Source organism: Leopardus geoffroyi, chromosome A2 (assembly GCF_018350155.1).
Source record: "Leopardus geoffroyi isolate Oge1 chromosome A2, O.geoffroyi_Oge1_pat1.0, whole genome shotgun sequence".
NCBI lineage: Eukaryota > Metazoa > Chordata > Mammalia > Carnivora > Felidae > Leopardus > Leopardus geoffroyi.
The window spans coordinates 61,220,703-61,248,610 of NC_059331.1; the positions used below are offsets into that span (position 1 = coordinate 61,220,703).

The following is a 27,908-nucleotide window of genomic DNA, read 5'->3' on the forward strand; positions in this document are numbered from 1 at the left end:
GCCCATTTAAATGTTTTTCCCTCTTTGGCAGCTTCATATAGGGGGGCCTGATGATCTCAGCAAAACCTGGAACCCAGAGGCAGCAGTAGCCGGCTGATCCTAAGAATTCTCTTACTTCTCTTCGGGAGGTGGGAGTAGGGATCTTTAGGAAAGTTTCTTATCTGATAACCGCTGCTGTCTGCCCTCCAGGATATATCCCAGGTAACTTACCCTCTCCCTGTATATCTGAGCCTTCTTCGTGGATGCCCGGTACCCTAAGGCCCCAGGGTAGCCAGCAGGTCCTGGGTCCCTCGCTCACAGTCTTTGGCCATGTCAGCAGCAATCAGGATGTCACCTACGTACTGTAGAAGGGTGAGGCCAGGGTGCTCCCTTCTGTACTCACCCAGGTCCTCGTGTAGTGCCTTGTCAAAGATGGTGGGCGAAGTTTTGAATCCCTGAGGCAGCCGTGTCCAGGTAAGTTGCCCACTGTAGCCCTCCTCCGGATCATGCCACTCGAAGGCAAACAAGGGTTGGTTCTGGGGTGCCAGCGGCAGACTGAAGAAGGCGTCCTTTAAATCTAGTACAGTATACCAGACCCTGGAGGGCGCCAAGGAGCTCAAGAGAGTATATGGGTTGGGTACAGTTGGGTGTATGTCCGTGACCTTCTTATTTACTTCCCGGAGGTCTTGTACTGGTCGGTAGTCATTTGTGTGAGGCTTTTTGACCAGCAGTAAGGGGGTGTTCCAGGGATACTGGCAAGGAACTAGTACCCCTAGGCTTTGTAGTCTCTGGATGTGTGGCTGGATCCCCTTCCAGGCCTCCTGGGACATGGGATATTGTTTGATCCTTACCAGACTTTCTCCTGGATTGAGCTCTACCAGGACCGGGGTCCTGTGAGTGGCTAGTCCTATCCCCTCCATCTCTGCCCAAACCAAGGGGAATTCTTGTAGCCATCTGTCTATATTATCCTCTCTCAGGAGCACCTCCTGGTGGAGGCGGTATTCATCCTCCAGTTTCATGGTCAGGACCTGGACGGGGTGGCCCTTGCCATTGGTGACCTGAGGCCCCCCTTGTCTGAAAGTTATCTGAGCTCCAATCTTGGTCAGTAAGTCCCATCCTAACAGCGGGTAGGGGCATTCTGGTATTACCATAAAGGAGTGGGATACCCGTCCATTCCCAAAATCTACCGTTCTTCAGGTAATCCATGAATACTGGCTCATACCAGTTGCCCCTTGTACCCAGGACTTCTTGCTGGCTAGTTTTCCTTGTGGGGTGCGGAGGACCAAATGTTGTGCTCCGGTGTCAACGAGGAAGTCAACAGGGGTCCCCTCCACTTTAAGAGTTACCCTGGGTTCGGGGAGAGGGTCCGAACCCCGAATCCCCTAATCACTCAGTTCATCTAGCTCTAGGACTTTTACTTGATCAGTCTTGCTTCCCTTCCCACCGGCCCTTTCCGGACAATCTCCGGCCCAATGCCCTATCTCCTCGCAGTACGCACACTGATCTTTCTGCAGCCTCTGCTTCCCCACCCCCCCCCCCGGTGGTTCCTTTACCTTTTCTTGCATCATCTGCCAGCTGCCAGAGACAGTGGTCTCGTTCCTCGGGGGAGTCAGCAGTGGTAGCTAGTAGTATTCTGACCAGGTCTCGAGTCTGCTTACTGCTGGCAGCCACCATGGCATGAGCCTGCTTGTCCTCAGGAGACTCCCGGTTATTATATACCTTTTTGGCTACCACCAGTAAGTCCTGCAGACTTTTTTCTCCTAGTCTATCTATTTTCTGTAATTTTCTCCTAATGTCTATGGCCGATTGGTTTACAAAGGCCATGATAACAGCTGCCTTGCTTTCTGGAGCCTCTGGATCCATGGGTATAGGTACGGAATGCCTCCATGATCTGTTCTAAAAAGGCAGCAGGAGATTCATCTTTTCCCTGTTGTACATTTCCTACCTTGGCCAAATTGGTTGGCTTTCTAGCAGCCATTCGGAGACCCCCCCATTAGAGTCTGGCGGTAGACCCGGAGCTGCTCCTTACCTTCTGCCATGTTGAAATCCCACTGGGGCCGAGTTAAGGGGAAGGAGACATCTATCTGAGCCTGGTTGGTGGTGGGATTCCCGTCTGCTCCTGGAACTAGTTTTCGGGCCTCATTGAGGATTCTTTCTCTTTCCTCAGTCGTGAACAGGACCTGCAAAAGCTGCTGGCAATCATCCCACGTGGGCTGATGAGTAAAAAGAGCAGAGTCTAATAAATCAATAAGCCCTGCCAGTTTCTTGGAAAACTTAGGATTCTGAGCTTTCCAATTGTAGAGGTCACTAGTGGCAAAAGGCCAATAGTGATGGGGCTAATTCCCCTCCGCATCTGGGGGTCCGGCGGCTCACAGGGGCAGAATAGTGGAGTTGGCGGTGGAGGCGGATTGCTCCCTCTGAGCCCTTTGTCTGGTAAAGGGTGGGCTTCCCACTGGAGCATTTCCACCTCCTGCTCTCGGAACAGCGTCTGCCTCCCCCGGAGGGGGAGGATGGTGTTCTTCTGGCATCCTAGGGGGGTTATACGGGGGAGGAAAAATTAATTCTTCTTTAGTCCCCCACTGTAGGACAGGGTAGAGGGGTGTTGAAGGCTGGGTAAGACTTTTCTTGTTTTCCTTCTTCTTTGTCCCCTGCAAAGCAAGAATGGGTTTTGGCTCCGGAGGGAGTGGGGCTAGGAAGGGCTTAAGCCAAGAGGGTGGGTCTTCTACAAGGTCCTGCCAAGTGATAATGTAAGGGAGCTGATCAAGATGGCCCATCTTAGGCCGAGAGATGATACTCCTGACTTGGATGGTAGGGAGGTCGAAGGTCCCCTCTGGTGGCCATCGGACATTGAAAGTTGGCCACTCGCTAGAACAAAAAACCTGCCACCGACCCTTTTGGACTTCCACACTGAGGTTGTTAGCTCTTCCCCTCACATCCTTAAAGTGATCAATCATAATACTTAGAGGAGTAGTCTGAGTCTGTCCCATAATGTCCATCCAGTAAGTCCACAGAACAAAACAGAGAAACACAGAAACAGACAAACACAGGGCCCCTAGAAAGTCTTCCAACTCCATGGAAGCAAAACTGAAAGCTTGATGATGGCCCCGCGCCAACCAGCGGGAGTGACCCGCCTTGTCTCAGACCTTTGAGGGGATTCCATGTCCCTCCAAAACCAATGAGGGGATTCCACGTCCCTCCAAAAGGGAGGATCAGAATGTCTTCCGAAACTCCCGGCCCGTGGTCCTCCAGTGCATCCACTTAGACCGCGTCGGGCACTACCAGAATTTCAGAAATGAGCTCACACAGAAAAGACAGAATGAACAGACACTAACGGTGGCCAGTCAGGCTCTCCGGGTCAGGAGTCCCTCAGGGGTCTTGGGGATCCCAGACAAGCCCCCAAATGTTATGCCCAGAATTCGTGATCCCCAGAGACCACCAGGGAGCCAAGTCCTATGCAAAAGCAAAGAGCCCTTATTCGAGCTAGCTCGAGCTCAATCCCCTACCTGCACTGACGCAGCAGTGAGATGCCGGGGAGAGAGAGCGAGTTTCAAAAGCACAAAGGTTTTATTGGGGTCTAGGGGCAGTTGGTGAGGTAATGGCTTTGGCCTCAGCCAATTGGCTGGGGAAGGGTCATGGCCTCGGCAGATTGGCTGGGGAAGGGTTGGAGTCCTGTTACGCAGGTCGCCAGGTGTGTTTAATTGGGAAGTTTGAACAGGTGAGCAAGAGGTTACTCAAGGGGAGGAGGTGTGGTCAAGGTGGAGGACACAGAACAAGATGGAGTCGGCTGGCGTAGGTCCGCCCTTTCACTATTGACTCAGTTTGCTGAAGCCCCAACCTCACCCTCCTCTCCATAGTGATGTGGGGAACAAAGGCAAGAGGAAATGGCAGATAAAATAGAGGTTCCTGCAGCGCCTACATGGCTCAGTCGGTTAAGCTTCCAACTTTGGCTCAGGTCATGATCTCCCAGTTCCTGAATTCCAGCCCCATTGTCGGGCCCTGTGCTGACAGCTCAGGTTCTGGAACCTGCTTCAGATTCTGTGTCTCCCTTTCTCTGTCTGCCCGTCCCCACTCCTTCTCTCCTTTCCTCTCTCTCTCTCTCTCTCTCAAAATAAATAAATAAACATCTAAAGAAATTAAATTTGAATTTCCTTGTAGCCTGCAGCTCACGGACAAATATTTGAGGCTGGTGGAGTCCAATGTTTCTCCTGGAACTCCCTACTGTCTTAATGTTAATGCTTTGCTACAGGGAAAAACCACCTTAACTTGACAATAGCTAGGCCTCTGGTGTTCTGTGAGTCTGTAGCATGTGAAAGTCTCCTTGGAATCTTGCCAGTGGACTTTACCTTCCCCAAGCCTATAGTATATAACTGTCACTCTTCACAACCCCAGTGGGGGCAGCTCTTCCTGCCCACAGGAAGATTCACCTTTTGGCACCAAAGAAGTCTTCAAGAATTCTGTCCTGGCCGTCAGCTCTGAACCCCACAAACCCCACCATCACGCCCCAACACTTTATCACGCAAAACGTGAGAGCCCTGTCTACAAGCTCTCTACATTCTTACCTCAGATAGGTCAAGGAGTCTTTGGGCCCTCACCTTTTGTCCAGCCCTTTCCTTCAGTGGATAGAGGCAGTGGTAATTAGGTGATGGTGGTGTTGGCTCTCAGCTAACACTTAAGTGTGTGGAATGGGACTCTGGTCTTACACACTTTGATTGATCTTTTTCTTGGCTGACCAGCTCAGGCGTTCAATATGCATAGGCAAAACTTCAACTGCTAGGAATGCAGGCATTTCAGGAAGCAGGGGGAAAGTGTCAGCAGGGTGACCATTGTCATGCCAACCACAGCCTGCCAACCACCATCTTTTCAGTAAGAAGATGACAATATTTTCTCAGTGCTATCAGAAACAGATTTGTCCAGGTTGGCACAGGAAGGGAGTAGGAGCTTGCTGTCAATTGCTGGGACAGCTGCATTGCCCCTGACTCCTTACTGCTGATGTATTTACTTTGCCCTAGAAGTAAGGCAGGCTGCTTTCAACACAGGCTAACCTCTTGTGCTGGGCGCTTTCCAGCGCCCTAGAGCACCTGCTTCCTGTTGGCAATGTACATTTGGCAGGGAAGCCCATGAGGCACCCATTGTCCAAGCGATCTGACATTCAGGAAACTTGCTATAAAAGACTTGACAATTAAAATCATAGGAGAAGCTTCCAGACTCCTGCCCCCAAAGACCCACAGTGACAACTGGTTAATAAAAATAAAAATTGATAATAATAATAATAATAATAATAATTAAAAAAAAAACAGAAGAAACATACTGAAGGCCAAAAGTATTCACCTCAGGTGAAAATGGAATGAAGCTGGGACTGCTGACGTGAGCTCCATTTCCTAGGTAAGCTTTGTGTCCTGACAGTAAGAAGGAAACTCCTGTGGGGTTGCAATGAAAGGAAGCACTAGCCACCAGAACACTGCATTCTGACCTTGATAGCACAGGAAGGCTTGTGGCTCTTGCCTTACTCTTCTCTTCAGTGGGTGGAGGCACTCGTGATCTCTCTGAATGTTGGCTTCGCTGTGCTGGCTGGCAGCCATGTCTGTGGAATTGGGTTGTGGTCCCAGAGCCCTTGAATGGATTCTCTGCCCTGACCATCTGGGGAAGAACAATACTCATGCTCCAAGTTTGATCTTCTCAGAATGCAGGGAAGTCACAGGGGCCAGTGGGAACAAGGTAATCATCCCCCCTCAGGCCAACAGAAGCCTGCCAAGCACTCAGGTCTCCATGAAGGAGGGCAATGTGCCCTTAAGAATGGCCACATGTTAGCTGGTTGTGAATGCTGGGCACTGTCCGATTAACAGTTACATGGTTCCTGACTCTGATCTCTGATCTCCATCTCCCCTTGCACAGAAGTGAGGGTTCTGGTTAGGGTTACCGTTAGGTTTAGGATTAGGTCCCAGGAGGCTCCAGGCAATTACCCCACAGCAGAACAGTTGTCTCCCCAAAAGACTGAGTGGAGTACACAAGGGTGTGTGCCAGTCAGGATTATTCTGTGGCTTCCAAGTCTAGACAAATGTATGTTCCACCCTTCGTGTATGCCTCAGGAATCCTCTAGTGCAGCTGCAGTTGCTCTTTGGAAATGACATGGTGATATCCCACATTCCATGTTGAGTATTTCTTCACTGATTCTTGAACCCATGTGCATGCTGTTGTTAGAAAATACAAATGTATATTTTCTGTGGAACGATATCTCCATTGATGTCATTGGGGTGTTAAAGTGCCCTACTATGTTTGCATGAGTATCGATTCTTTACTTTAGGTTTTTACTGTTTTGTGTTCGATGCTCTCAGGTTAAGCGCATATTTGTTTACAATTGTTCTTTTTGTTGTATTATACCTTTTATTATTATAGTGTCCTTCTTTGTCTCTTGTTACAGTTTTATTTTGAAATCTATTTGTCTAATATAGGTATGGTGACTGCAGTTTTCTTTTGATACTTTAGTTATAATTAATCTCTTTTAGGGAGAGATACATGGGTCATATATTTCATTCATTCTAACACCCAGTGCCTTTTATTATGAGGAGAGAGAGCACAGGCACGGGATGGTGGGGTGGGCGTATGGGAAAAGATAGAAAGAAAGAGAATGAGAATGAGGATGTATCTTTGGCAAGTTCCATGCTCAGTGCAGAGCCCAATTGGGGCTCAATCCCATGATCCTGGCATCATAGCCTGAGCTGAAATCAAGACTGGAAATCTCAAGCGATTGAGCCATCCAGTTGCCCCTATCTGCCACCCAGTGTCTTTGATTTGAGCATTTATTCTGTTTCCTTTCAAAGTAATTGATAGACATATACTTGTCCTTTTATTACTTGATGATGGTTGTTTCTGAATCTTTCTGATCCTTTCTTTTTCTCTTTTTTACGGTTTGCTGGGTTTCTTTAGTAGCACGTTTGAAATTGCTTGTCTTTATACTCTGCATTTGTATTAGTGGTGTTTGATTTCTGGTTATGATTAGGTTTGTACCTAACCACTTATGCATATAGAAGTCTATATTAAGTTGATAGTTGTTTAAGTTTGAACTAGTTCTTACTCCTCTCTTCCCTGTGTTGTAGCTATGTAGTGTTCCTATTTCAAAACCTTTCATATCGTGAATACTTTGGCTGATGTTTTACAGATACACTCATTTTTCTTGCTTTTGCATTCACACTTTAATATTGTCACTTTAGGTGTTTCTTTTCCACTTAAAGAGTCCCCTTCAATATTTCTTGCAGGGGTTGTATGTTGGTTGTGAACTCGCTTAGTATTTATTTGGGAACCTCTTGATCTCTCCTTCCATCTGAATGATAGTGTTCTGGATAGACCCTCTTTGGCTGCAGATGTTTTCCATTCGGCACCTTTACCAAACCGTGCTGCTCACTTACAGTTTCCAAGTTTCTTCTGAAAAACATGCAGTGATAACTTTATGAGGTTTCCCTTGTAGGTAAATGTCATCTTTTGTTTTCCTGCTGTGAAAATTTTTATTTATCATGACATTTTGGGTTTTAATTACTATACAACTTGGTGTGGATCTGCTTCTGTTGAATATATTGTGGGTCTTTGCGCCTCCTGCTCTGGATCTGTTTCCTTCCCCGCATTAAGGAAGTTTTCATCTATTTTGTCTTCAAATAAATTTTCTGGTTCTATTTCTCAGAGTTCTGAGAATGAGAAATAGGACAGAAAAGACCTACTGAAGGTTCTCTGATGAGTCACTGGATTTGCATGCGTGGAGGATACATTTGGGACTCAAATGAACAACGTACTTTTAACTTCAAAACTAGGAAAAAAAAAAACAACAATCTATGTCCAATGTTCTCAAAAGGGAGAAACTAATCCATATGGTAATGCAAACCAACGAAACTGAGAAAATGAAATCAATAGAAAATATAAAGAAGACCAACAGTGGGTTTTCAGAAGAGTGAAACAAAATTGTCAAGTCTATACATAGACTATGCAAAGACAGAGAGAGGACCCAATTCAAAAGAATTATAAATAAAAGAGAAGACATTATGTCTTATACCAAAGAAACATGAAGGCGACAAGGAGGCGACTATGGCCAAATTAGATGCCAGAAAACCGCCTACCTAGAAGAAATGGATAGGTTCTTAGAAACACACAACCTATCAAGACTGTATCAGGAAGAAAGAGAAGGTTTTCACAGACCCATTAAAGGAAGACTGCATCAATACAAGAAGATAACCAATGCAAGTAAATTGAATCAGTAATCGAAATTCTCTCAGGGAAGAAAAGTCCAGGACCAGGTGGATTCACTGGTGAATGTGACCAAACATTGGTAGATGAAACTAACAGCAGTCCTCTCACTGATTCAAAAGGAATGAACACCACCAAACTCATTTCCTGAGACTGGAATTACCCTGGTAGGGAGCCAGAAAAGGATCCTACCTGAAAAGAAAACTATAGGCCAGTATCCCCGTGATGAATATAGATGAATAATTCCCAGTAATATACAGGCAAACCATATTCAGCATCACATTAAAAGGATCATTGACCGTGATGAAGGGTTTTCTCCCTGTAAAGGAAGGATGTTTCAAAATGCAAATCAATAAATATGACCCCTCACATAATTGAATGAAAGAAAAATCAACCAGAAACCAGACACTTAAGTATAAATAGCAAAGGGAGGGTTACTAGAAGGGAGTTGGGCAGGGGGGTGGGTTAAATGGGTGATGGGCTAAGGAGGGCGCTAGTCGTGAGGAACACTGGGTGTTGTATGTACGTGATGGATGACTACATTCTATACCTGAAACTAACATTACACTGTAAGTTAACCAACTGGAATTTTAATAAAAACTTGAAAAAATAAATACTAAAGAAATACATAAATAAATTTAAACTAAAATAAATACTTGTTTTAAAAAAAATTTCTTAATGCTTATTTCTTTTTGACAGAGAGAGAAAGAGAGACAGGGCATGAGCAGGGGAGGGGCAGAAAGAGATTGAGACACAGAATCCGAAGCAGGCTCCAGGCTCTGAGCTGTCAGCACAGAGCCCGATGTGGGGCTTGTACCCACAGACCGCGAGATCATGACCTGAATCCAAGTCGGACGCTCAACCAACTGAGCCACCCAGGCGCCCCATACATTTTAAAAATTAAAAATAAAACTCATGTGATGACATCAATAGACACAGAAAAAAAGTTCTGACCAAATTTGGTATCCATTCGTGCTAAAAAACTCTAAAAATTCCGTGTAGAAGGAACATATCTCAACATAAGAAAGGCCATGTATGTGAAGCCATGTATGTGAAGCTAACATCATACTCAATAGTGAAATTGTGAAAGATTTTCCTCTAAGATCAGGCACAAGACAAGGATGCCCTAGATATGTGAAGGGGATTGGGTGATTCAGGCTTCTGGTTATGGAATGAATAAATCACAGATAGAAGATATAGCATAGGGAACATTGAGAATGGTGCTGGAATAGTGATGCATGGTGACAGACTGTTGCTACACCTGTGTTAGTGTAGCAGAATGTATACACTTGTCCAATCACTATGTTGTTCATCTGAAACTAATGTAACATAGTGTGTCAGCTATTCCCAAATAACATGATTTTTTTAATAAGGTAAAAGAATGAAATAAAAAGTTTAATGTAAATGAACCTGTTAATATCTAATCAAGAAATGCATTAAAGTTCCAAACTAGGAAGTCACCATATCAAATTCTATAGCATTTCTATACACTAACCAAATTATCTAAGAAGGAAAGAAAACAATCCCATTTACAATAGCATCAAAAACAATAACATTTATTGGAATAAATTTAGCCAAGGAAGTGAAAGATCTCTCTACAGAAAACTATAAAACCTGTGTTCAGAAATGGAAGAAATTCAATTTGGATGAAAGAAACAGGAGAACACACAAGTCAGTGAAAAGACATCCCACGTCCATCTTTCGGAGGAATTAATATAGATACAATGCCCATACTACCCAAAGCCCTCTAGAGATCCAGTGCAATCTCTATCAAGACTCCGATGCAATTTTTATGCAAGTAGAAACACATATCCTAAAATGTATTTGGAACCACAAAAATACCCCAAGTAGCCAATGCAAGAAGGAACAAAACAGGAGGCATCACACTTCTTGATTTCAAGCTGCATTCTAACACAAAGAAATCAGTTATGTCACTGGCATAAGCACACACACAAAACAATGAAAGGGAAATTGAGAGCCCAAACTAAGCCCATGCACGCATAGTGAACTAGTATTTGACAAGGGAGACAAGAATACACAGTGGAGAATGGTAGTCTCTTGAATAACTGGTGCTGGGAAAAATGGATATTCACATGTGTAAGAATAAAGCTTAGCACCTTATGTTATACCACTCCAAGAATTAACTTGAAATGGATTAAAGATATAAATGAATGGGACAGAAACAAAATTCTTCCTCATCATTTCAGGTCTTATTATGCCCAGACGAAGCTGTTGAGGTGGTGAAGCCTGGGTGGAGTGTAGTCCTGGAAATAGAAGCCTGTGTGTGTGAAACAGACTTTCTTTAGTAGTCTGGAATTATCCCTCTGATCCTTTAAGACTAGCCACTTCCTTCCCTACATTTGCAGACACAGCTAGTACCCTTCATGCTGCCAGCAATGCACTGCTTTGTCTCCTCCAACTCCCAGGAGTTCTAGGTGGGACCCAGTGGGAAGGGTGGAGTTTAGTGGCACTGATGCTGCTCTGTTGAAACCAGGTGGAGGGGAATGAGACAGGTACCATTCTGGCTTCATTGGGGTTCAGGTATGTTAGTGTTGGTGTTGGTGTTGGATTTTTCACCTTTTACCCTACCAAATCTCAAAAGTTTAATTTCTGTCCTGCAGGTCCACATGGTTTCCAGGATATTTCCTCCTTTCCCAGAAGTGCCCTCCATGTCATACCCCATGGGCTGCCCTTTATCACTATGCATGGGCTTTGGGCCACCCCCACCTTCTCCATACTGGGGTCCTCTGGGACCTCACCTTCCTCCTCCACCATGTAGATGATATGACCAGTATGAGTTGACTTATAAAACACATTTTGTCTTTTACTTGTTATGTGTTTGGGGAAGATGCAGTTATGGCACCACAGGGCTTTCAGGTCAGCCTGAATGAGGACGTTGTAATGTTCTTCAAGTTTCTCAGGACATGCATGAAATGGGAAGTCATTTCACCATAGTGAGCTGGGCAACAAGTGTCTCTGATAGAGAAGGGAAGAGGCCTTATACATGCTGACAGACATAGCACTCCCTAGGATGTAGCTTGTACAGAGACCATGTACTGGGCTCTCTGAGGGATGAGACACACCCCTAACTTATTTTCTAGCGAGTTGAGACCTGAGCTGTTCACAGCTACTTGATTAGTTATAAAAACACCTGAACCAAGGCCCTGTAAACCTTCCTCAAGAGACAGGATCAGATCTCCCTCTTGTCCTCAAAGCACATGAAAAACCCTCTGCCCCTAGTAAGGGACCCGAGAGTGTGAATGAGTTGAATATAATGAAACTTGTGGTGGATGGTTTGTTTTCCTTCCACACAGTCTATGCAAGTCAGAATCAACCTCCATCCACCTCCATCCACTATGAGACTTAGGACATGGTGCAGCTCCCATGGGGAATATCAGTTGTGTCTCTACCAAGGATGCAGAGAAAGACAAGGTAAATTCTGTTGCCCGTTTCAGTTGCAATGCTTTCTGGAAACTTTTGTCTGGCCTTGTCTGGCTTTTATGTCCTCTGGTGTCTTTACTGTTTGATTTACATCCTCACAAGCCTCCAGGCTTCTCCAGCTTAACATCATCATGTTAGCTAGCGCCTCTGGACGCCACAAGTGCATGGAGGCTGAGGACCACATGGCTCTCACTTTGTGTTTGTGGAAATAACTTCAGGAGGATGACACTTCACTGCACCCTCAAGTCTCCTGGAGCTTCTGACTCCTTCCGCACCTTCTTTACATGGGATTATCCTTATTATTTTCATTTTTTCCTATTTCAGTGTAGGCCATGAATTTGTTCAGAATGTCTTCTATGAGCCTCGTGACTGGAAAAGATAACAACTCTTTCCAACATTACATTGTGTGCTTTGTGCAGTGTTGAGCGTTCTTAGATAAATTTCAGAATTCATTACTGGTCCTTCTGTGTTGGTCAATGTGCGATAGAGAATTTCTCCAGTTGTCCCCTAGGTGGAAATACTCTGAATTTTCAGAAGCGGCATGTGTAATCGAAAATGTACATGGAACTGCAGTCATGAAGGGAGAGAATCAGTGATTATCTGCAGGCCAGTATCTCACAAAGTTCTTCAGTTGTGTTTATATGAGCAGGTTCTCTTGTGTCCTGGGAGCAGTTGTAACTGGTACTTTGTCTCATGGTACCTTATGGGAGTTTTACACCTGAAATTGAGACATGTTTCTGTTCATTCTTTTATGTAGAATTTCTACCTCTCTTTTACAATGGGACAAAACAGCTCTGCAACTCATATTGTATTTAAAAGCTGAATTACCTGTGAATTAAGATAAACATACTTGAGACCAATGAATGTGCACAGGTAATGTGTTTCTCTCAGAAAACACATTTCCAGGCCCCCTGCAGGACTCCAGGAATCCCCATCTCCTCAGAGGTCTCCCTGGCCTTGCACAGAAGATGCCTTTGTCAGGGAGGGAAGCAGAGTGAGGACAGGCATGGGATGGCAGGTTGAGCTTTGACCCTGGGGTGACCCTGAATCTCTGTGTGGTGCTGGGCTTTTCTTTCATTCCTTCATGTTCTGTCTGATCTCAATGTGCAAATAAAAAGTCTGCAGATCTGGTGGAAGAGGACACCAGAAGGGTCCTGGACATAGATGCCTGCCTCTCTGGAATACGCTTCTTTATTAGACTGGCATTACTGCCATCAATCTTCTAGAATAGGACTCCTTGGTTTTCTTCATTTGTAAACATGGGCAGTGACGTGTGGCGACAGTTTTTCCTTGTGCCATCTGGTACCTTCAGGCTGTAGGTGGGACCTCGTGGGAGGGTGGAGTTTTCTGGCACTGATGCTCTGTTCTACTAGAACCCATGAATGAACAAGGGGTCAGGTGCCAACACCTGCTTCATTGTGTTTCAGCTCCTGTGGGCATTCTGCTTCTGTCATACTAACATACCTGTCACTTCTGTTCTGTAGGTCCCTATGGATGCAAGAGGACCTCCTCTTTTACCAGGTCTAGGAATTTGTCCATTTTTCTCAGAGTGTCCAATTTGTTACATATAGTTTTTCATATTATCTTCTAACTGTATTTTTGTGGTGTTGACTTTTATGTCTCCTTTCTTATTTGTGATTTTATTTACTTGAGTCCTTTCTCTCTTCTTTGTGAAAAGTCTGCCTAGGAGGTTTTCAAGTTGATTACTGTTTTCAAAGAACCAGCCCCTGGTTTCATTGATTTGATCTAGTGTCTTTTTGGTTTCTATATTCCTTATTTCTGCCTTAATCTCTATTATTTCCTTCCTTCTGCTGTTCTTCTTCTCATTCCTTTAGTTGTAAGTTAGGATTGTTTGAGATTTTTCTTGCTTTTTATGGTAGGCTTGTACTGCTATATACTTCCATCATAGACTGCATTTGCTGCATTCCCAAGGTTTTTACCAGTGTATTTTCACTTTCATTTGCTTCAGTGTATTTTCTCATTGATTTCCTGTTTGACCCATTCATTTAGCAGCATGTTATTTAACCTCCTTTTTTTGTGGCCTTTCCCCCTTTGTGTGTGTGTGTGTGTGTGTGTGTGTGTGTGTGTGTGTGTGTGAGTGTGTGGTTAACATCAAGTTTCCTAGATTTGTGGTCAGAAAAGATGCTTGGTCTGATCTCTGTCTTTGGGTACCTGTTGAGGCCTGCTTTGTGACCTAGAATGTGATCAATTCTGAAGAATGCCCCATGTGCACTTGAAAAGAATGTGTACTCTGCCATTTTAGTAGGGAGTGTTCCGAACATATCTGTTAAACCCATCTGGCCCAGTGTGTCATTCAAAGCCTTTGTTTCCTTATTGATTTTCTTTTTACAGGTTCTGTTCTTTGATGTGAGTGATGTGTTAAAGTCTTCTACTATCGTTATATTATTATAAATGAGTTCCTTTATGGTTGTTGTTAAATGTTTTATATACTTGGTGATCACATGTTGGGAGCATCAAAATTTACAATCATTGGATCTTCTTGTTTGGTTATCCCCTTTAGTATGAGATAGTGTCCGTCTTCATCTCTTGTTACAGCCTTATTTATTTATTTTTTTAAATTTAAGTCTTAGTTGACATACAGTGCATTCTCGGATTCGGGAGTAGAATTCAGTGATTCATCTCTTACATACAACACCCAGTGTTCATCACAATAAGTGTTCTCCTTAATACTCGTCCCCCATCTAGCCCAGCACCAACCCATCTCTCTTCATCAACCTTCACTTTTTTTTCTCTATCATTAAGAGACTCATGTCGTTTGTTACCACTCTTCTCTTTTCTTGCCCCCTTCCCATGTTTTCATCTGTATTGTTTCTTAAATTTCACATGAGTGAAATCATATATTTGTCTTTCTCTGATTGACATATTTCACTTAGCATAATACTTTCTAGCTCCATCCACATAGTTGCAAATGGCAAGATTTCATTCTTCTTGAAGCTGAGTTATATTTCATTGTATATATATACAGGGAACATACAGGGAAATTGGTCTGTAGTTTTCCTTTTTAGTGGGGTCTTTGTCCAGTTTGGACCCAGGGCCAAGCTGGCCTCTTAGAATGAGTTTGGAAGTGTTCCTTCCATTTCTCTGCCCATGACCTTATCTTGTTCTTTCATTTGGGATGCCTTCCTCTTGTCTTGGCATTTTGGCTGAGTATTTGCCTTCTCTGTGTTACCAAAGCTCATTATGTTACCTGCCTGTGAGTTGAATGGTTTTATGAAGAGGAGGTCATCCAATGTCCAGGGCCTGGCACATCAGGGAGTGTCTGTGGTGTGTGTTGCATGCACTGTTTTGTGTTCTGGCTGCACTATCCTTCAGGCCAGTTGTATGGGCAATGTATGGTCCTTGGCCAGAATGTGGTGATACTTATCTAGGTCTGCTCCGATCTGCTTGTTAAATGAGACTTGAAACGACTGCCACTAGAAATGAAGCCCTGCAGAACTGTCTGGTCAAGAGAGGTGGTGTGGTCATGGGCTTCCACTGGTCTTCTAGGGAGTGGGCCAGCTCCATTGAGACTGAGGCAAGCTTGAATAACCTAGAAGGCCAGTCTCACCAGAGCACAGGAAGGTGGGGTTGGTGTAAGCAGCTTGGGCAGCCAGTGTGGGAATTGCCTTGTTTCCAGCAGATGACTCTGTGTTTATGCTGGGGGGAGGGGGGGGTGGGCCGCAGGGCAGATCAGAGAAATGGCACACGGGGCTCCTCTGTCCCAACTCTTTGTCCCCTCATTGTGAACACTGCTTCTCAGGGATGCTCTCCACATTGAGTGTATAATCTCCCCTCTCTGTGCACCAGGCATTGTACAGATCACTCTTTCCATGCCATCTGCCTGCACGTTGTTTGCTGCCTTCTCTTCAGGAGTAGGCCAGTGCCCTCGGGGCTGTATCCCAGCAAGACTGCTAACCTTTAAAACCTCACAATCTAGGGGTGCCTGGATGGCTTGATTAAGTGTGTGACTCTTGATCCTGGCTCAGATCATGACCTCGTGGTCGTGGGATTCTCTCTTTCCCTCTCATCCTGCCCCTCCCTTGAGTGTGCCCTCTTTCTCTTGCTCTCAAAATAAACTTTAAAAAATTAGTGGCATGGAATACCCTATTTAGGCAAGACTCCTCTGAGGGGAATGTCAGGGATCTATCAGTTAAATTTCCAGCACTGACTAGGAAATTCTTTGCTGACTGGTTAAAGGATACTTTCCTGCAGGAATCAAATTAGGTTTAGTGACATGGGGCCTTAACATAAGTAACATTGGGCCTGTGATTTTTCTTAACATTCCAAACCCAAATTTTTACACATCCATTTTTTTATTAAAAATATACCCCTAAATAGTATTTTAGCCATCTACTGCCAGCCCAATGATCATATCCTGTGAAACTGTGGCCATTTCCTAATCAAAGATGAAGATCAACTCTGTGGCTCTAAGATCTTTGTGTCTCTAAGTTGCATTGATCTATGTTACTAAGATCTTTGTGAGTCTAGGTTGCTGGCCTTTTGAAGTCTTTGACCCAGGGACCCCAGCGAGGTTGCTGAGCCATCACTTAGGTACAGAAGCACCTTTTCCAAGTCACCTCTTCCTAAAGTGTTGTCTTTCCCTCTTGTAATTCTGGGTCTAACCCTTTGGCAAGTCACATATCGTCATGCAAATATGTCAGAGTGGCCCAGAGAAAGCTGCTTGCCTGTGACTCCTGATTCATGGTCACATCTCTTCCTTCTGAAACCCCTTGAACTCCCTATCATTCTTCCAGTCTTTGAATATCTCTTTTTTTTTGAAATATCTGATTCTCTTCTATTCCTGCTAAAAATATGCATGAAAATATTAAAGCAAGGATTCTTTACAGTAAGTGAGCCAGTCACAATGATTCATCTGGCCATGTGTATATTTTTATTTTTGACAATGTTCAGGCATGATGTGAAGTACATCCTGTAAAACCTGAGTATCATTCATTATCTAGGATAACCACCTTTATGGAAAGCCATTCATTGACATGCTCATTCAAGATCAGAAAAACATTTAATTTACATACCACATAATACAATGGTATATACATATGTTATTATCTTAAAATATATAAAGTAGATATTTCTATGAATTGCATATCATGCATTCAGTTTTCTGTACCATGAATGCTATTATTTAAATTAAACAATAGTAAGAACAACAAGAATAGGTAAATGGCCATCACTAGTAACTAATACTAGAACTAGCCATATAATATTATGTGTTGAAAACATAAAACCGTGATTACTAATAATCTTTTCATTCGTGATGGGTTTCTAGTTACCAGAAAAATTGGGAAGGTATTCCTGAGTCTCCACATACATCAGACTGTTTTCTGACTATTGATGTCCTATAAGTTGGTACATAATAACAATCAATATCCCAAAGAGATATGGTAGTATGAAGTAAAATTTATATTTGTATTCAGATTGCTTCGGTTTTAACCTCTTCTATCCCAGACTCATCCCAGCTGGCACATTACAGTCATCCTGTCTCCTTAGGCTCCACTTGGCCATGACGATTTTTAGATTTTTTTCCATATTTTTCATAATCTGCAAAGTTTTGAGGGTATGTTTGTAGAATGTATTTTGTAGAATGATCCTTGGTTGGGATATGTCTAACGTTTGATCAAATGCTTAGGCCAGAGTTACTGTGTTTTGGAGCAGAAGATCCAGAGGCATAATGCCATCCATAATTTTCACTTCACATAAAGGTTGTTTACTCTGAAGATTGGGGTCTTTTTTGGTTCCATACAAATTTTAGGACTGTTCTCATTCTGTGAAAACTGCTGTTGGTATTTTGATGGAAATTGCATTAATTGTGTCAGTTGCTTTGGAAACTATAGACATTTTCACTATATTTGTACTTCCAATCCATAAGCATGGAATGTCCTTCCATTTCTTTGTGTCATCTTGAATTTCTTTCATCACTGTTTTATACTTTTCAGAGTATACGTCCCTCACCACTTTGGTTAGATTTATTCATAGATACCTTATTATTTGGTGTACAACTGTAAATGGGACTGTTTTCTTAATTTCTTTTTCTACTGCTTCAGTATTGTCTACAAATGTGACAGATTTCTGTACAATGATTTTGTTTCCTGTGACATTGCTGAATTCATTTATCAGTTCTAGCAGTTATTGGGTGGACTCTTTAGGGTTTTCTATATATAGTGTCATGTAATCTGCAAAGTGTAAAAGTTTCACTTCTTCCAGATTTGGATTTGTTTGTATTTTATTTATTTTATTTTATTATTTTATTTTATTTTATTTTATTTTATTTTATTTTATTTCATTTCATTTCATTTCGTTTCATTTTGTTTCGTTTCTTTTGTCTGCTGGCTGTGGCTAGGATTTCCAGTAATTTGTTTATTAAAAGTGGTAAGAGTAATCATCCTTGTCTTCTTCCTGACCTTACAGGAAAAGTTCTCAGATTTTCCCCATTAAGGTTGATTATAACTTCAGGGTTTTCATAGATAACCTTTACTACGTTGATGTATGTTCCCTGTACTTTAGGGGGTTACAATCATGAATAGATGTTGTACTTTGTCAAATTCTCCTTTCTGCATGTATTGAAATGACCGTATGGTTCTTTTCTTTTAACGTTTATTAATTTTGAGAGAGGCAGAGCATGAGCAGGGGAGGGCCAGAGAGCGAGGGAGACACAGAATTCGAAGGAGGCTCTTGGCTCTGAGCTTTCAACACAGAGTCTGACGCGGGACTTGAACTCACGAATCATGAAGTCATGACCTGAGCTGATGTCAAACTGTTAAAGGATTGAGCCACCCAGATGCCCAGATCATATGGTTCTCATCCTTTCTCCTGTTGATATATTGTATCACATTGATTGATTTGCGAATATTGAACCACCTTTGTAGCTTGGGAATAAATCCCACTTAATTATGGGATATATTTACAGTTGTTATATCTTCCTTTTGGGTTGTACCATTTACTGTTATATAGTGTCCTCCTTTGTCTCGTTATGTACTTTTTTTTAAGTGTATTTTTTCTGATACAAGTATTGCTACTCCAGCTTTCTTTTGACATTCATTTGTGTAATGTTTCTTTATCCTATCACTATCATTCCTGAGGTGTAAAGTGGGTCACTTGTAGGCATCTAAATCTGTTTTGTTTTTTCATCCATTCTTACACCCTACATCTCTAGATTGGAGCATTCACTCCATTTACCTTCAAAGTAATGATTGATATGTATGTACGTATTGCCATTTTATTGCCTGTTCTGTTGTGGTTTCTAATGATTTTCTCTGATCATTTCTTGCCTTTCTTTCATGTTTTTCTTACTTTCTTTAGTGATATATTTTGATATCTTTATCTCTATTCTTAGCATATTTATGACTGGTTTTTAGTATATAGTTACTGTTAGGTGTTTATATAACCTCTTCTGCATTTAGCAGTTTGTATTAAGTTGATGGTCATTTACCTTTGCACCCATTATTTTCTCCTCCTTAGGAATTTGGTAGAAGTTATTATATTTCAAATCCATTTCTCTGAATTCCTTAACTGATTTTTTCCAGAAATATTCATTTTTTACTTGATGTGTCTTCTACCTCTATACCATCACTGTTGGTCTCTCCTTTCCACTCAAAGATTCCCTTGTAATATTTCTTGCAGCACTGGTTTAGTGGTGCAAACTCCTTTAGTTTTTGTTTGGGAAAGTCTGTGTCTCCTTCATCCTGAATGATAGCCTTGTTGGATAGAGTATTCTTGGCTGCTGATTTTTCCATTCAGCACTTTGAATATGTGATGTCACTCTCTTCTGGCTTGCCAAGTTTCTATTCAGAAATCTGTAGCTAGCCTTATGGGTCTTCCCTTCTATGTTAAGGTCTCTTTTGTCTTGCTGCTTTTAAGAGTTTTTCTTTATTGTCACTGCAATTTGCAAGTTTTCTTACAATATGTTTGTGTGTTGGCCTGATTTTGTTGATTTTGATGGGAATTCTGTGGTCCTCCGGATGTGGATGTTTGTTTCCCTCCCCCAATTAGGGACGTTTTCAGCTATTATTTCCTCAAATAAATTTTCTGCCCCACTTTCTCTTCCTTCTGGGACTCCTACAATATGACTACTATTATCTTTCCTGTATTCACTGAGTTCCCTTAGTCTCATCTCACGTTGCAGAATTCTGTTCTCTCTCTTTGGTTCAGCGTGATTAATTTCCATCACTCAGTCTTCGAGGTCACTAGTGTGTTCCACTGCTTCTTCCATTCCTCTGTTCATTCCAGCAAGCATGTTTCTCCTTCATTGTGTCCTCGGTGTCTACTGTGTTATTCATATCTCTATGTCAGGGGTCGCACTCTTCTACACATTTCACAACTCCAATGAGTCTCCTTATGATCATTGCTTTAAATTCTATATCAGGTATGTTACTTATATCTCTTTGGCTTACATTTCTGGCTGTGGCTTTGACTTTCATTGTGGATAAACATCTCTGTGTGTCCATTTTGTCTGTCTCTCTGGCTCTATTTCTCTGTATTAAAAAAGTCAGCTGTGCCTTCTGCTCTTGAAATTAATGATGTTATGAAGAAGAGGTCCTGGGGTTCTCAGCAGTGCACGTCTCCATTTATAGTACCTGGACCTTCAGGAGGATATCGTATGGGTATTGCTCACTCCATGCTGTTGTGTCTGGGTTACTTTTCCTTCCAGTGCAGGTGTCTGCACTGATTGCATGCCTGTTGTGGGCTGTGTTTGCTCTCAGTGGTGTCAGTGGGACCCAGGCAGGCCAGCTGTTGGGTGGTATGCCCACTGGGTAACTTGGGAGCAGGGTAGGAGTGTTAGCAAAATTGCACAGGGCTACTAGTCCTATGCTAGAGTTCCCGATGTCCTTTGGTGGCTGGGGGCTGTGGACCAGCGGTGGAAGCTAGGGGCTTGAGGATATGCACAGAGTGTGTTGGTGCCTGGGGACATGTGGCTGGGTGAGACAGATGAGGGTGCCTGGATGTGCACAGCTGGGTGAGGTACAGATGTGCACAGCGTGCTGTGGCAGCTATGCATGCAGCTTGTCGGACAGGGTGCCCTTGTGGTTTTAAGAATGTTTGCTCTGAGACCAGCCGGCTTGGTGTGGTGAGTCCCCCCAGTGAACCCTTGGGACTGGCACACTGCTAACAGGTTAGGTAGCAAGTGTCTGTGCAGCCTCACACTCTGGTGGGTGATTCTATGCTTATTCTGGGAGGCTGGGGGAGAAGAATGGTGCCTCTGAGCTCCCTCATTGTTAGAGAAGTCCTCCAACACCCTCAACAAACAGCATGAATACATCTGTCTCCTGTTGCCTCAGCATTGTATAAAATGCCATGTTTAAGTTGCCTCTCTACACAGGCAGGGACCTGGCTATCACTCATCCTCCTGGATCACCCAGTGCTGGGTCAGCTGACCTCCAAAGCTCCAGGATCTAAACTCAAGGGAATTCAGCCCCTCTGGGTTTTAATGCCAAATGTTATGCAGATTAGTCTTCCCTGTATCAGCTCCCTGGTGTGAGGGCTCACTTTCTCTGCTCATTCTGCTGGCAGCCAGCCTCCACCTTTCTGACCTTCCTAACCTTTCTGATGCAGCTTCTGTCTATTTAGGTGTGGAGTTTTTCTGCCAGTCTTTGGACTGGTTCATTCTCTGGTTCATGGACTTGGAGGTGGAAGTTATGTAGTTGAAAACATGGGACAGGGTGAGCTCAGGGCCCACTTACTCTGCTATTATTAATTTTTTAAATGTCTTATTATTTTGGATTTTTGAGACATGGGCAGACAGACTCATATCACCCATGCACTTCAGGATCAGAAAGGAAATTTCCCACATTTGCTTCTAGTATTTTGTGTTTTGAAATTCTCTTTAATGAGGTATAATTTACATATAACAAATAGCCTCAAGTTAAAGGGTATAATTTGATGAGACTTGATCTATGGGTACAGCACCATGAAGTCATATGGTTTCTCTCTAAACCTTAAATCATGATCCCTTTGTGTCTAGCGCTAATGTTGATTTTGAAGTAAGGACTACATTTTTTTTTACCTTTTCAGATATTGCCCAGGTATCTGAATGCCTGCACTGGGGTACCTACCTCCTTTCCTAATAGACTGTATTCCGGTAGTATTGCAGTTGATCTACCTTTGGACGTTATCCTGTGTTGTATCTTTCAGTATGTTCACTTAATTTTGTTGCAATAGTTTAATGCTGAGGGATTCATAATTGGATTGATTTTCACCAAATGGTATGAGCTGCAGTTCCAATCATGAGAGAAAGCACGTGCTTCTTGTGTTAGGTACTCAAGAGCAAGGCAGATATCCTGGGTACTTGAGCTGAGAATGTCACTCTGTCTTTTTGCCAGCCCTCTCCCCTTCCCTGGGAGACAAGGGTCTCCTTTTGGTCACACAGAAATGTGGGTGAAGTCAGTAGAAAACATCCCCTTCTCTCCTCTTCCCTTTATCTCTCAAACTCCCTGTCACTATCCCTTTATCTCTCAAACTCCCTGTCACTACCTTCTGCCTGTCCCTTTCCTAGACTCAATCCCCCAGGCCCACTGCTCCACTCCAGCCATGATCAGGGTGTCCTCCAGCTACTGGCCTCTGCTCTGGCCATCGCTCAGTGAGGAAAGTGCAGGAGGATTATGTAGTTCATGGGTCTGTTCAAGAAGTCTCTGCTCCTCAGAGTCCTCCTACACGTGGTGCTGTCTGTGGAGACCTGGCATCCTGGGCGTGGGTCTGACCCTCACTCCTCTCCACAGTCACTGCTGGTCCCTCATCCTTCTCCACCATTAGAACTCAGCCATTTCCTAAGGACAGATACCTGTCTATCTGACCCCAAGCCACCATGGAGTCAGGGAATATTTCCAAAATAAATGAGCATAAGCACCCCATCAATCTAGATATAGGAAGTTCCCATCACCCCAGAAAACTCCCTCGGCCTCCCCTGCACAAAGGGTGATCTTGCTTCTATCCTCCATCACCACCATTTCTGTCTGTTTGTTACCTGTGTGTACAGGAACCCCACTGTGTGCACTCGATGGGGAGAGTAGATGGTCCTAGAAGCAGACGCTGACACACAGACAAAACAATGAAAGGTGGACTAGGGGACAGTAGGAAGGACAAAGTGGAGGGGACAGGATGGGCAGGGAAAGATTTCAGGTAAATCTGACACCTTCTTAAAATGTATATATAATCACCATTGTCTGTCATCGTGCACAGTCCTCTTCAATTTTCAAAAGAGCTGCCCTATAAGGCAAAGAGATTTTGGTTTATTTCCCTCTGATCTTATGTTTTCCTATGTGCATTCTGTCTTCTGTAGTTTATCTGTGGCTGTGGCCTCAGATGAACACTTTAGTGTGTGGTTGCATCTGTGAGATTATGTATAATAGAAAATGATTGTCTTCAGATCTGGGTCTCTGAATGTACACATTCTCATAATTATCTTTTCTTTCATTGTGTGGCAGGGCCCGAATTTTACTAGAAAAATGAGGGACATTGTCTTATTTTTTAAAACAGTGATTCCCCCTCCCTGGACTGAGTTGTTAACAGTCTTAGTTTAATGAACTCCCATGACCATCTGTTTTGGAGGATCATTATGTGGAGATATCTTCATTGAAACTGTGAGAAGCATGAGGGGACACTTCCCAGAGATTTTTCAGATGCTTTATGTATTGAATGTCTTCTTTTTCTCTTGTTCTTAGAAACAAATATTACCCCTTTTTTCACAGATAACACAGCTGAGGCTCTGTGTAGGTCCCACTGAGAACTGGTATTAGGGCTGAGACAGCAGGAACACAGGCAAAGCCTCAGGATATTGTGAGAGAAGTTTGAGGAGATGCAAAGCTGTAGTCAGGGTGATGTCAGGGGTCTAGCAGGGGTGGCATCTGGGCAGCCCTAAATTGTAGGTTGACCCAGGCTGAAGGCCAATGCAGGCACTCAGCTGATCTAGATCCTGTCTCCACTTTTAGTCTCACTGAGGGATATGAACTTGGGCATAGAGCATTTTCATAAGACCAAGTTAAATTCCCAATATCTCCAGGGCTTTTTTCCCCCACAAATATCCAGAACCTTCAGGAAAATCCAGGGAGACAATAATCTTTTTTAGATCATTACCTGCGTGCACTGTGGCAACACACGAACACTGCATTGTGCACTGAGAGCGATCCCACATAGCAGCTCCGTATGGACCTGACACTCCCTGCTCAGGCTGTGGCCAGGAATGACCCCCAACTGCATCTCACTGACCCCAACACCCTCCCCTCTGCACCTCCTCAAACTTTGCTTACTGTGCTCAACTTCCCTTCTATTCCTGTATGATTCAAGGTTCCCCTGTTTTTGCACTGGATCCTTCACTGGTGTTTCCATTATGGTGATCACAAGGTCTGCGTCATTTAATGAATGTCCCTCTTTCACACAGGACACCTGATGCTCTAAAAGTTAGGGGTGCTCCTCATTCTCTACAGAACCCAAAACATTGTGTCTCCAAAATATGCAGCAGTACTGCTGATATGTCTGCTTTTGTGTAAAAAATCCTCTTTCATTTGACAAGAGAAACATATAGCTCACCGTATTACTGGGAAAGGACACTGCCCATTGTGTGTATGTCCTGAGAAACTTGAGATATGTTACAGTGTCCTCAGGCAGTTTGTAGTTGGATTGCCAAGACTCACAACCATCTCTATATCATTGCCATAAAGTCAGTCATGAAGAAGATGAATATACTTTACCAGCCACTCATCCAGTTAAGGTCATCTTAACAAATAGAGTAGGTGGAGGAGCTGATGGAGGAGGGGGATGTGGCCTATAGCCCATGACTGGTGGTGAAGGGTGGTCCATGGGGTACAGCCTGCAAGGTGATCCTGGGAAAGGACCAGGCCCTCTTGCATACAAAATAGCCTGTGGAAAAGAAATGAGAGGTATGTTCATAGGACAAAACAGAGCACCAACACCAGCAAAAAGCAGAAAGCCAAAGAAGCAGTGTTCATATCCTACTAGCTTCCCCACCACCAGGTTCCAAGAGGGCAGCATCAGTGCCAAAATCTCTACCCATACTTTGGGTTCCACTTACAGCTTTGGGGTGGGGAATGGATGTGATTGGGATAAACTAGCGTCTCCACGTGTCTGGAAATGTAGAAACAGCAAGGGCCCTTTTCCTAGAAGATTTATAGACTGAATCCCAAATTAACAAAGTAGCATATTCCAGATAGGAAGACATCTGTGTCCAGGATCACCCTCTACCCTTCATCCCCCTCCACCACAGAGGCTGTTTATGGTGTATGTGAAGAACTACAGAATGAGAAGGAATGACAATGCCAGTGTCCACACATGGAATCACAGCCCTCGTGGCTCAAAGCTCTGCCTCTAAGCCTGTGCCCAAACTACTTCTGTCCTGACAATGGGGTCTCCTCCTTTCTGGAAGTGCTATCCATGGGCACAGAGACACACGGGGAGATGGGGATCCTGAGGGCCTGCAGAGGACCTGGGAAAGCATGCTCTTAGAGACACAGGTAACCTATACATGTTAGTTGGGTTCAGCTAATTTATTTTATTTCGGAAGTACTTCTCAGCTTAAGTGCAGTATATTTTGCACAGTAATTATGTCCTCTGGAAAAATGAGCTGAAATTCTAAAAGACAAAATTAACACAAATGCACTTTGATGTCTGGTGTAAGATTCCATGTTTTAGCTGTACCTGTGACACAGGACACGAGAGAATGTGTTCATGTGAACACAAATGAAGGACATGGTGGGAACTTGCCACACAGGTAATTTTGGATTTTTTTCTCTTCAAAACTTAAGTTTCAGTGCATGTTTTCTATGACAAATATGCCATCTCTTGTAGTTCAGAGTATTTATGCCCAGGGCACACTTGCAGGGATTCTGGACAGCATGTTTACCAAAATGCTGATGGGTATGAAATTTATTTTGTCTAAGACCATTCTAAATCACACATAAAAAAATATAAGTTGGAGTGAAGGCAGTTCGCATTTTCAAATTGTAAGGATGCCCACAGATTTCTCTGACCACGGTAAAACCCTCAATAGAAGGAAACAGGAGAGGAAGAAACAGCAAGATCAATGATTCTACATTGAGGAGATCCACAAAGAATGAGGCAAGGTAGGAGACTTCCAAGTGGAGTGGAGTGCCATCCTCCTTGATTTATTCCAGAAACACATTGGAAAAGCCCTATGGTCCCCACCCTTAGGCACGCATAGCTGCTCAAGTTACCACAAACAGATGCCAGGTGGAAAACAGGGAAGCCCGTAGACTCAGCGGTAAAAGTTTTGCATTTGGGAAAAAAACAAAACCAGCAGACATACCATACGACACACAAACCAGAGACAATGGCAGGAGAGTGTCATGTACAGAAAGATGTGGGTGTCCGTAAAGACTTAGAATGGAAAATGGCCACAGCATTTACTTTGTGCTTCTCGGCAGTTTTGGCAGAGCCAGTGTTGATGTCACTCTTGGGTGTGACACCTGCTTCTGGACCTGCAAAAAGCCCTAGAAGGGATGGAGGTTTATTCTGTTTTGAGTAGACTGTTTGGAGATCAAAAACAAAAACCCCTCCCCTCATACTTCCGACAACTTAAACTCTTTGCCCCAGTCAGATCCCAAATCACATGCACAGGGTGTCCCACATGCCTCAGAAGAAGTTGAAGAACCATCCCTTATAACTTGAAGTCCTTATAACCTAAAAGCCCTGATTCAGATGTATTCATCACTCATCGAACAACTATGGATAGCTGGGGACACAACTATATGGACATACGTTACATTGTGCCTCATGCCTCACAGATCCCAGCACGTGGACTGTGTACAGGGCATTTCTGCTGAAGCGCTATGTCTGCTTTTCTGCATACGGCCCCATTCCTTCTCCACAAGAGATGCCTGTACCAACACATGGTGGGGGAAATGACAAAGATGAGATCCTGAGAAACTTGAGGAATGTGGTAATGGCAGCAGACACATCCCCCTTGCATCACAATTGTCTGTGGTACCGCCTCTGCACCTTGGCCCAAGACCTAACAGCAACAAAAATAAGGTGAGTGTGTTTTACAAGTCACCTCCTAGTGCTCAGATCATCTTACCAAGTGTTGCAGGTGGAGGGGTTCTGGGTGGCCCCAGGGCCAGCAGGGTTCAGGAGGTGGACGTGCCTAATAGTCCATGGGGGTGGAGCATCTCTAAGGTAGGGCATGCAGAATCATCCAGTTAACGGAGGAGGTCCCCAGGATCCAGACTGCCCTGCAGAACAGAAGTGACAGCTACATCCATATGCCAGACAAGAGAACCAATACCAAAAGCAGCTGTAACCCAGAGAAGAATGTGTCAGCACCTGCCCCCTTCTCTGCCACCAGGATCCAAGAGAGTAGCATCAGTACCTGAAAACTCTGTCCCTGCCACTGGATACCACTGACAGCTTGGGGTAGTAGATGTAAAAGGGTAACCTACTGCCACCACACATCACTGCCCATGTCTGCAGAAGTAAAATGGCAAGCATCCTGTCCTAGAGGGTTAACAGAAGTAATTACAGACTAATGAAGTAGCATTCTCCAGACAGGCAGCCATTGATGTCCAGGTTCACCCTGCATCCCTCCTCTACGGCGACTCCAGATGCTCTGCTTTTGGTATATTAAGAACACACACACCAAAAAAAAATGAGTGGGAGTACATGGCTCATATTCTGCTCATGGAATCACAGCCACTCCTGGCAAAAAGTTCTGCAGCCAGACCCTCACTGTGCGTTCTCTGTTCCTCTCCCTGAGAAAGGAGTCTTCCCTCTTGAAGTGTTGTCAAAGGCCTCTGAGACCTCTGGGGAATGCAGGATGCCTGGGATCTTGCAGGGGAATGAGAGTCTTCTGTGAGGAACAAGTTACTTGTGGTGAATGTCGACAAAGCTCAGATGTGTTCATCTTAATTCATAGGGAATTCTGACTTTAAGCATAATACTGGACACAGAGTAATTATGTGCAACAGAAAAAAAGACGGAGAAATTCACATAACAGATTTCATGCAAGCGTTTTGGTATAAAACTCCTGGTATGTGTCATGAGACTGTATCAGCTCTAACAGTGACTGGGGACACAACCAGAAACTACTCATATAAACACAATTGAAGGACACAGTGTGCAAACTATTTTTACGTAAGGTATAGCTGGAAGGATTCCAGACAAGTCATTTACCAACAAAGACGGGAAGGTGATGAGTGATGACATTGACTTTATCTAGGACCACTCTAAATAGCACAGGGCACAAAATATAAAGTTGGAGACATGATGTCATTTCTAAC

General features: G+C 43.6%; 1 protein-coding gene and 1 long non-coding RNA gene across 5 annotated transcripts in view; both read right to left on the minus strand.

Moving 5' to 3' along the window:
* Positions 1-1,518: 1,518 nt before the first annotated feature.
* Positions 1,519-11,833, minus strand: LOC123607230 (the record flags this gene model as incomplete). Its single annotated transcript, XM_045496382.1, is given in 5 exon segments — positions 1,519-1,846; positions 1,848-1,969; positions 1,971-2,315; positions 10,936-11,124; positions 11,741-11,833. Coding segments are annotated over 5 exon segments (1,077 nt in total), but the record flags the coding sequence as incomplete, so codon positions are not given.
* A 12,491-nt stretch (positions 11,834-24,324) lies between these two features.
* LOC123606131 overlaps positions 24,325-27,908 on the minus strand; it is a 66,905-nt gene continuing 63,321 nt past the window's right edge. For all 4 annotated transcript variants that reach the window (XR_006716119.1, XR_006716120.1, XR_006716118.1 and 1 more), the window contains 3 exons: positions 26,521-26,864; positions 26,041-26,111; positions 24,325-24,516 (listed from right to left, as the gene is read on the minus strand). This is a non-coding gene — a long non-coding RNA (uncharacterized LOC123606131). The remainder of the gene's footprint in view (positions 24,517-26,040; positions 26,112-26,520; positions 26,865-27,908) is intronic.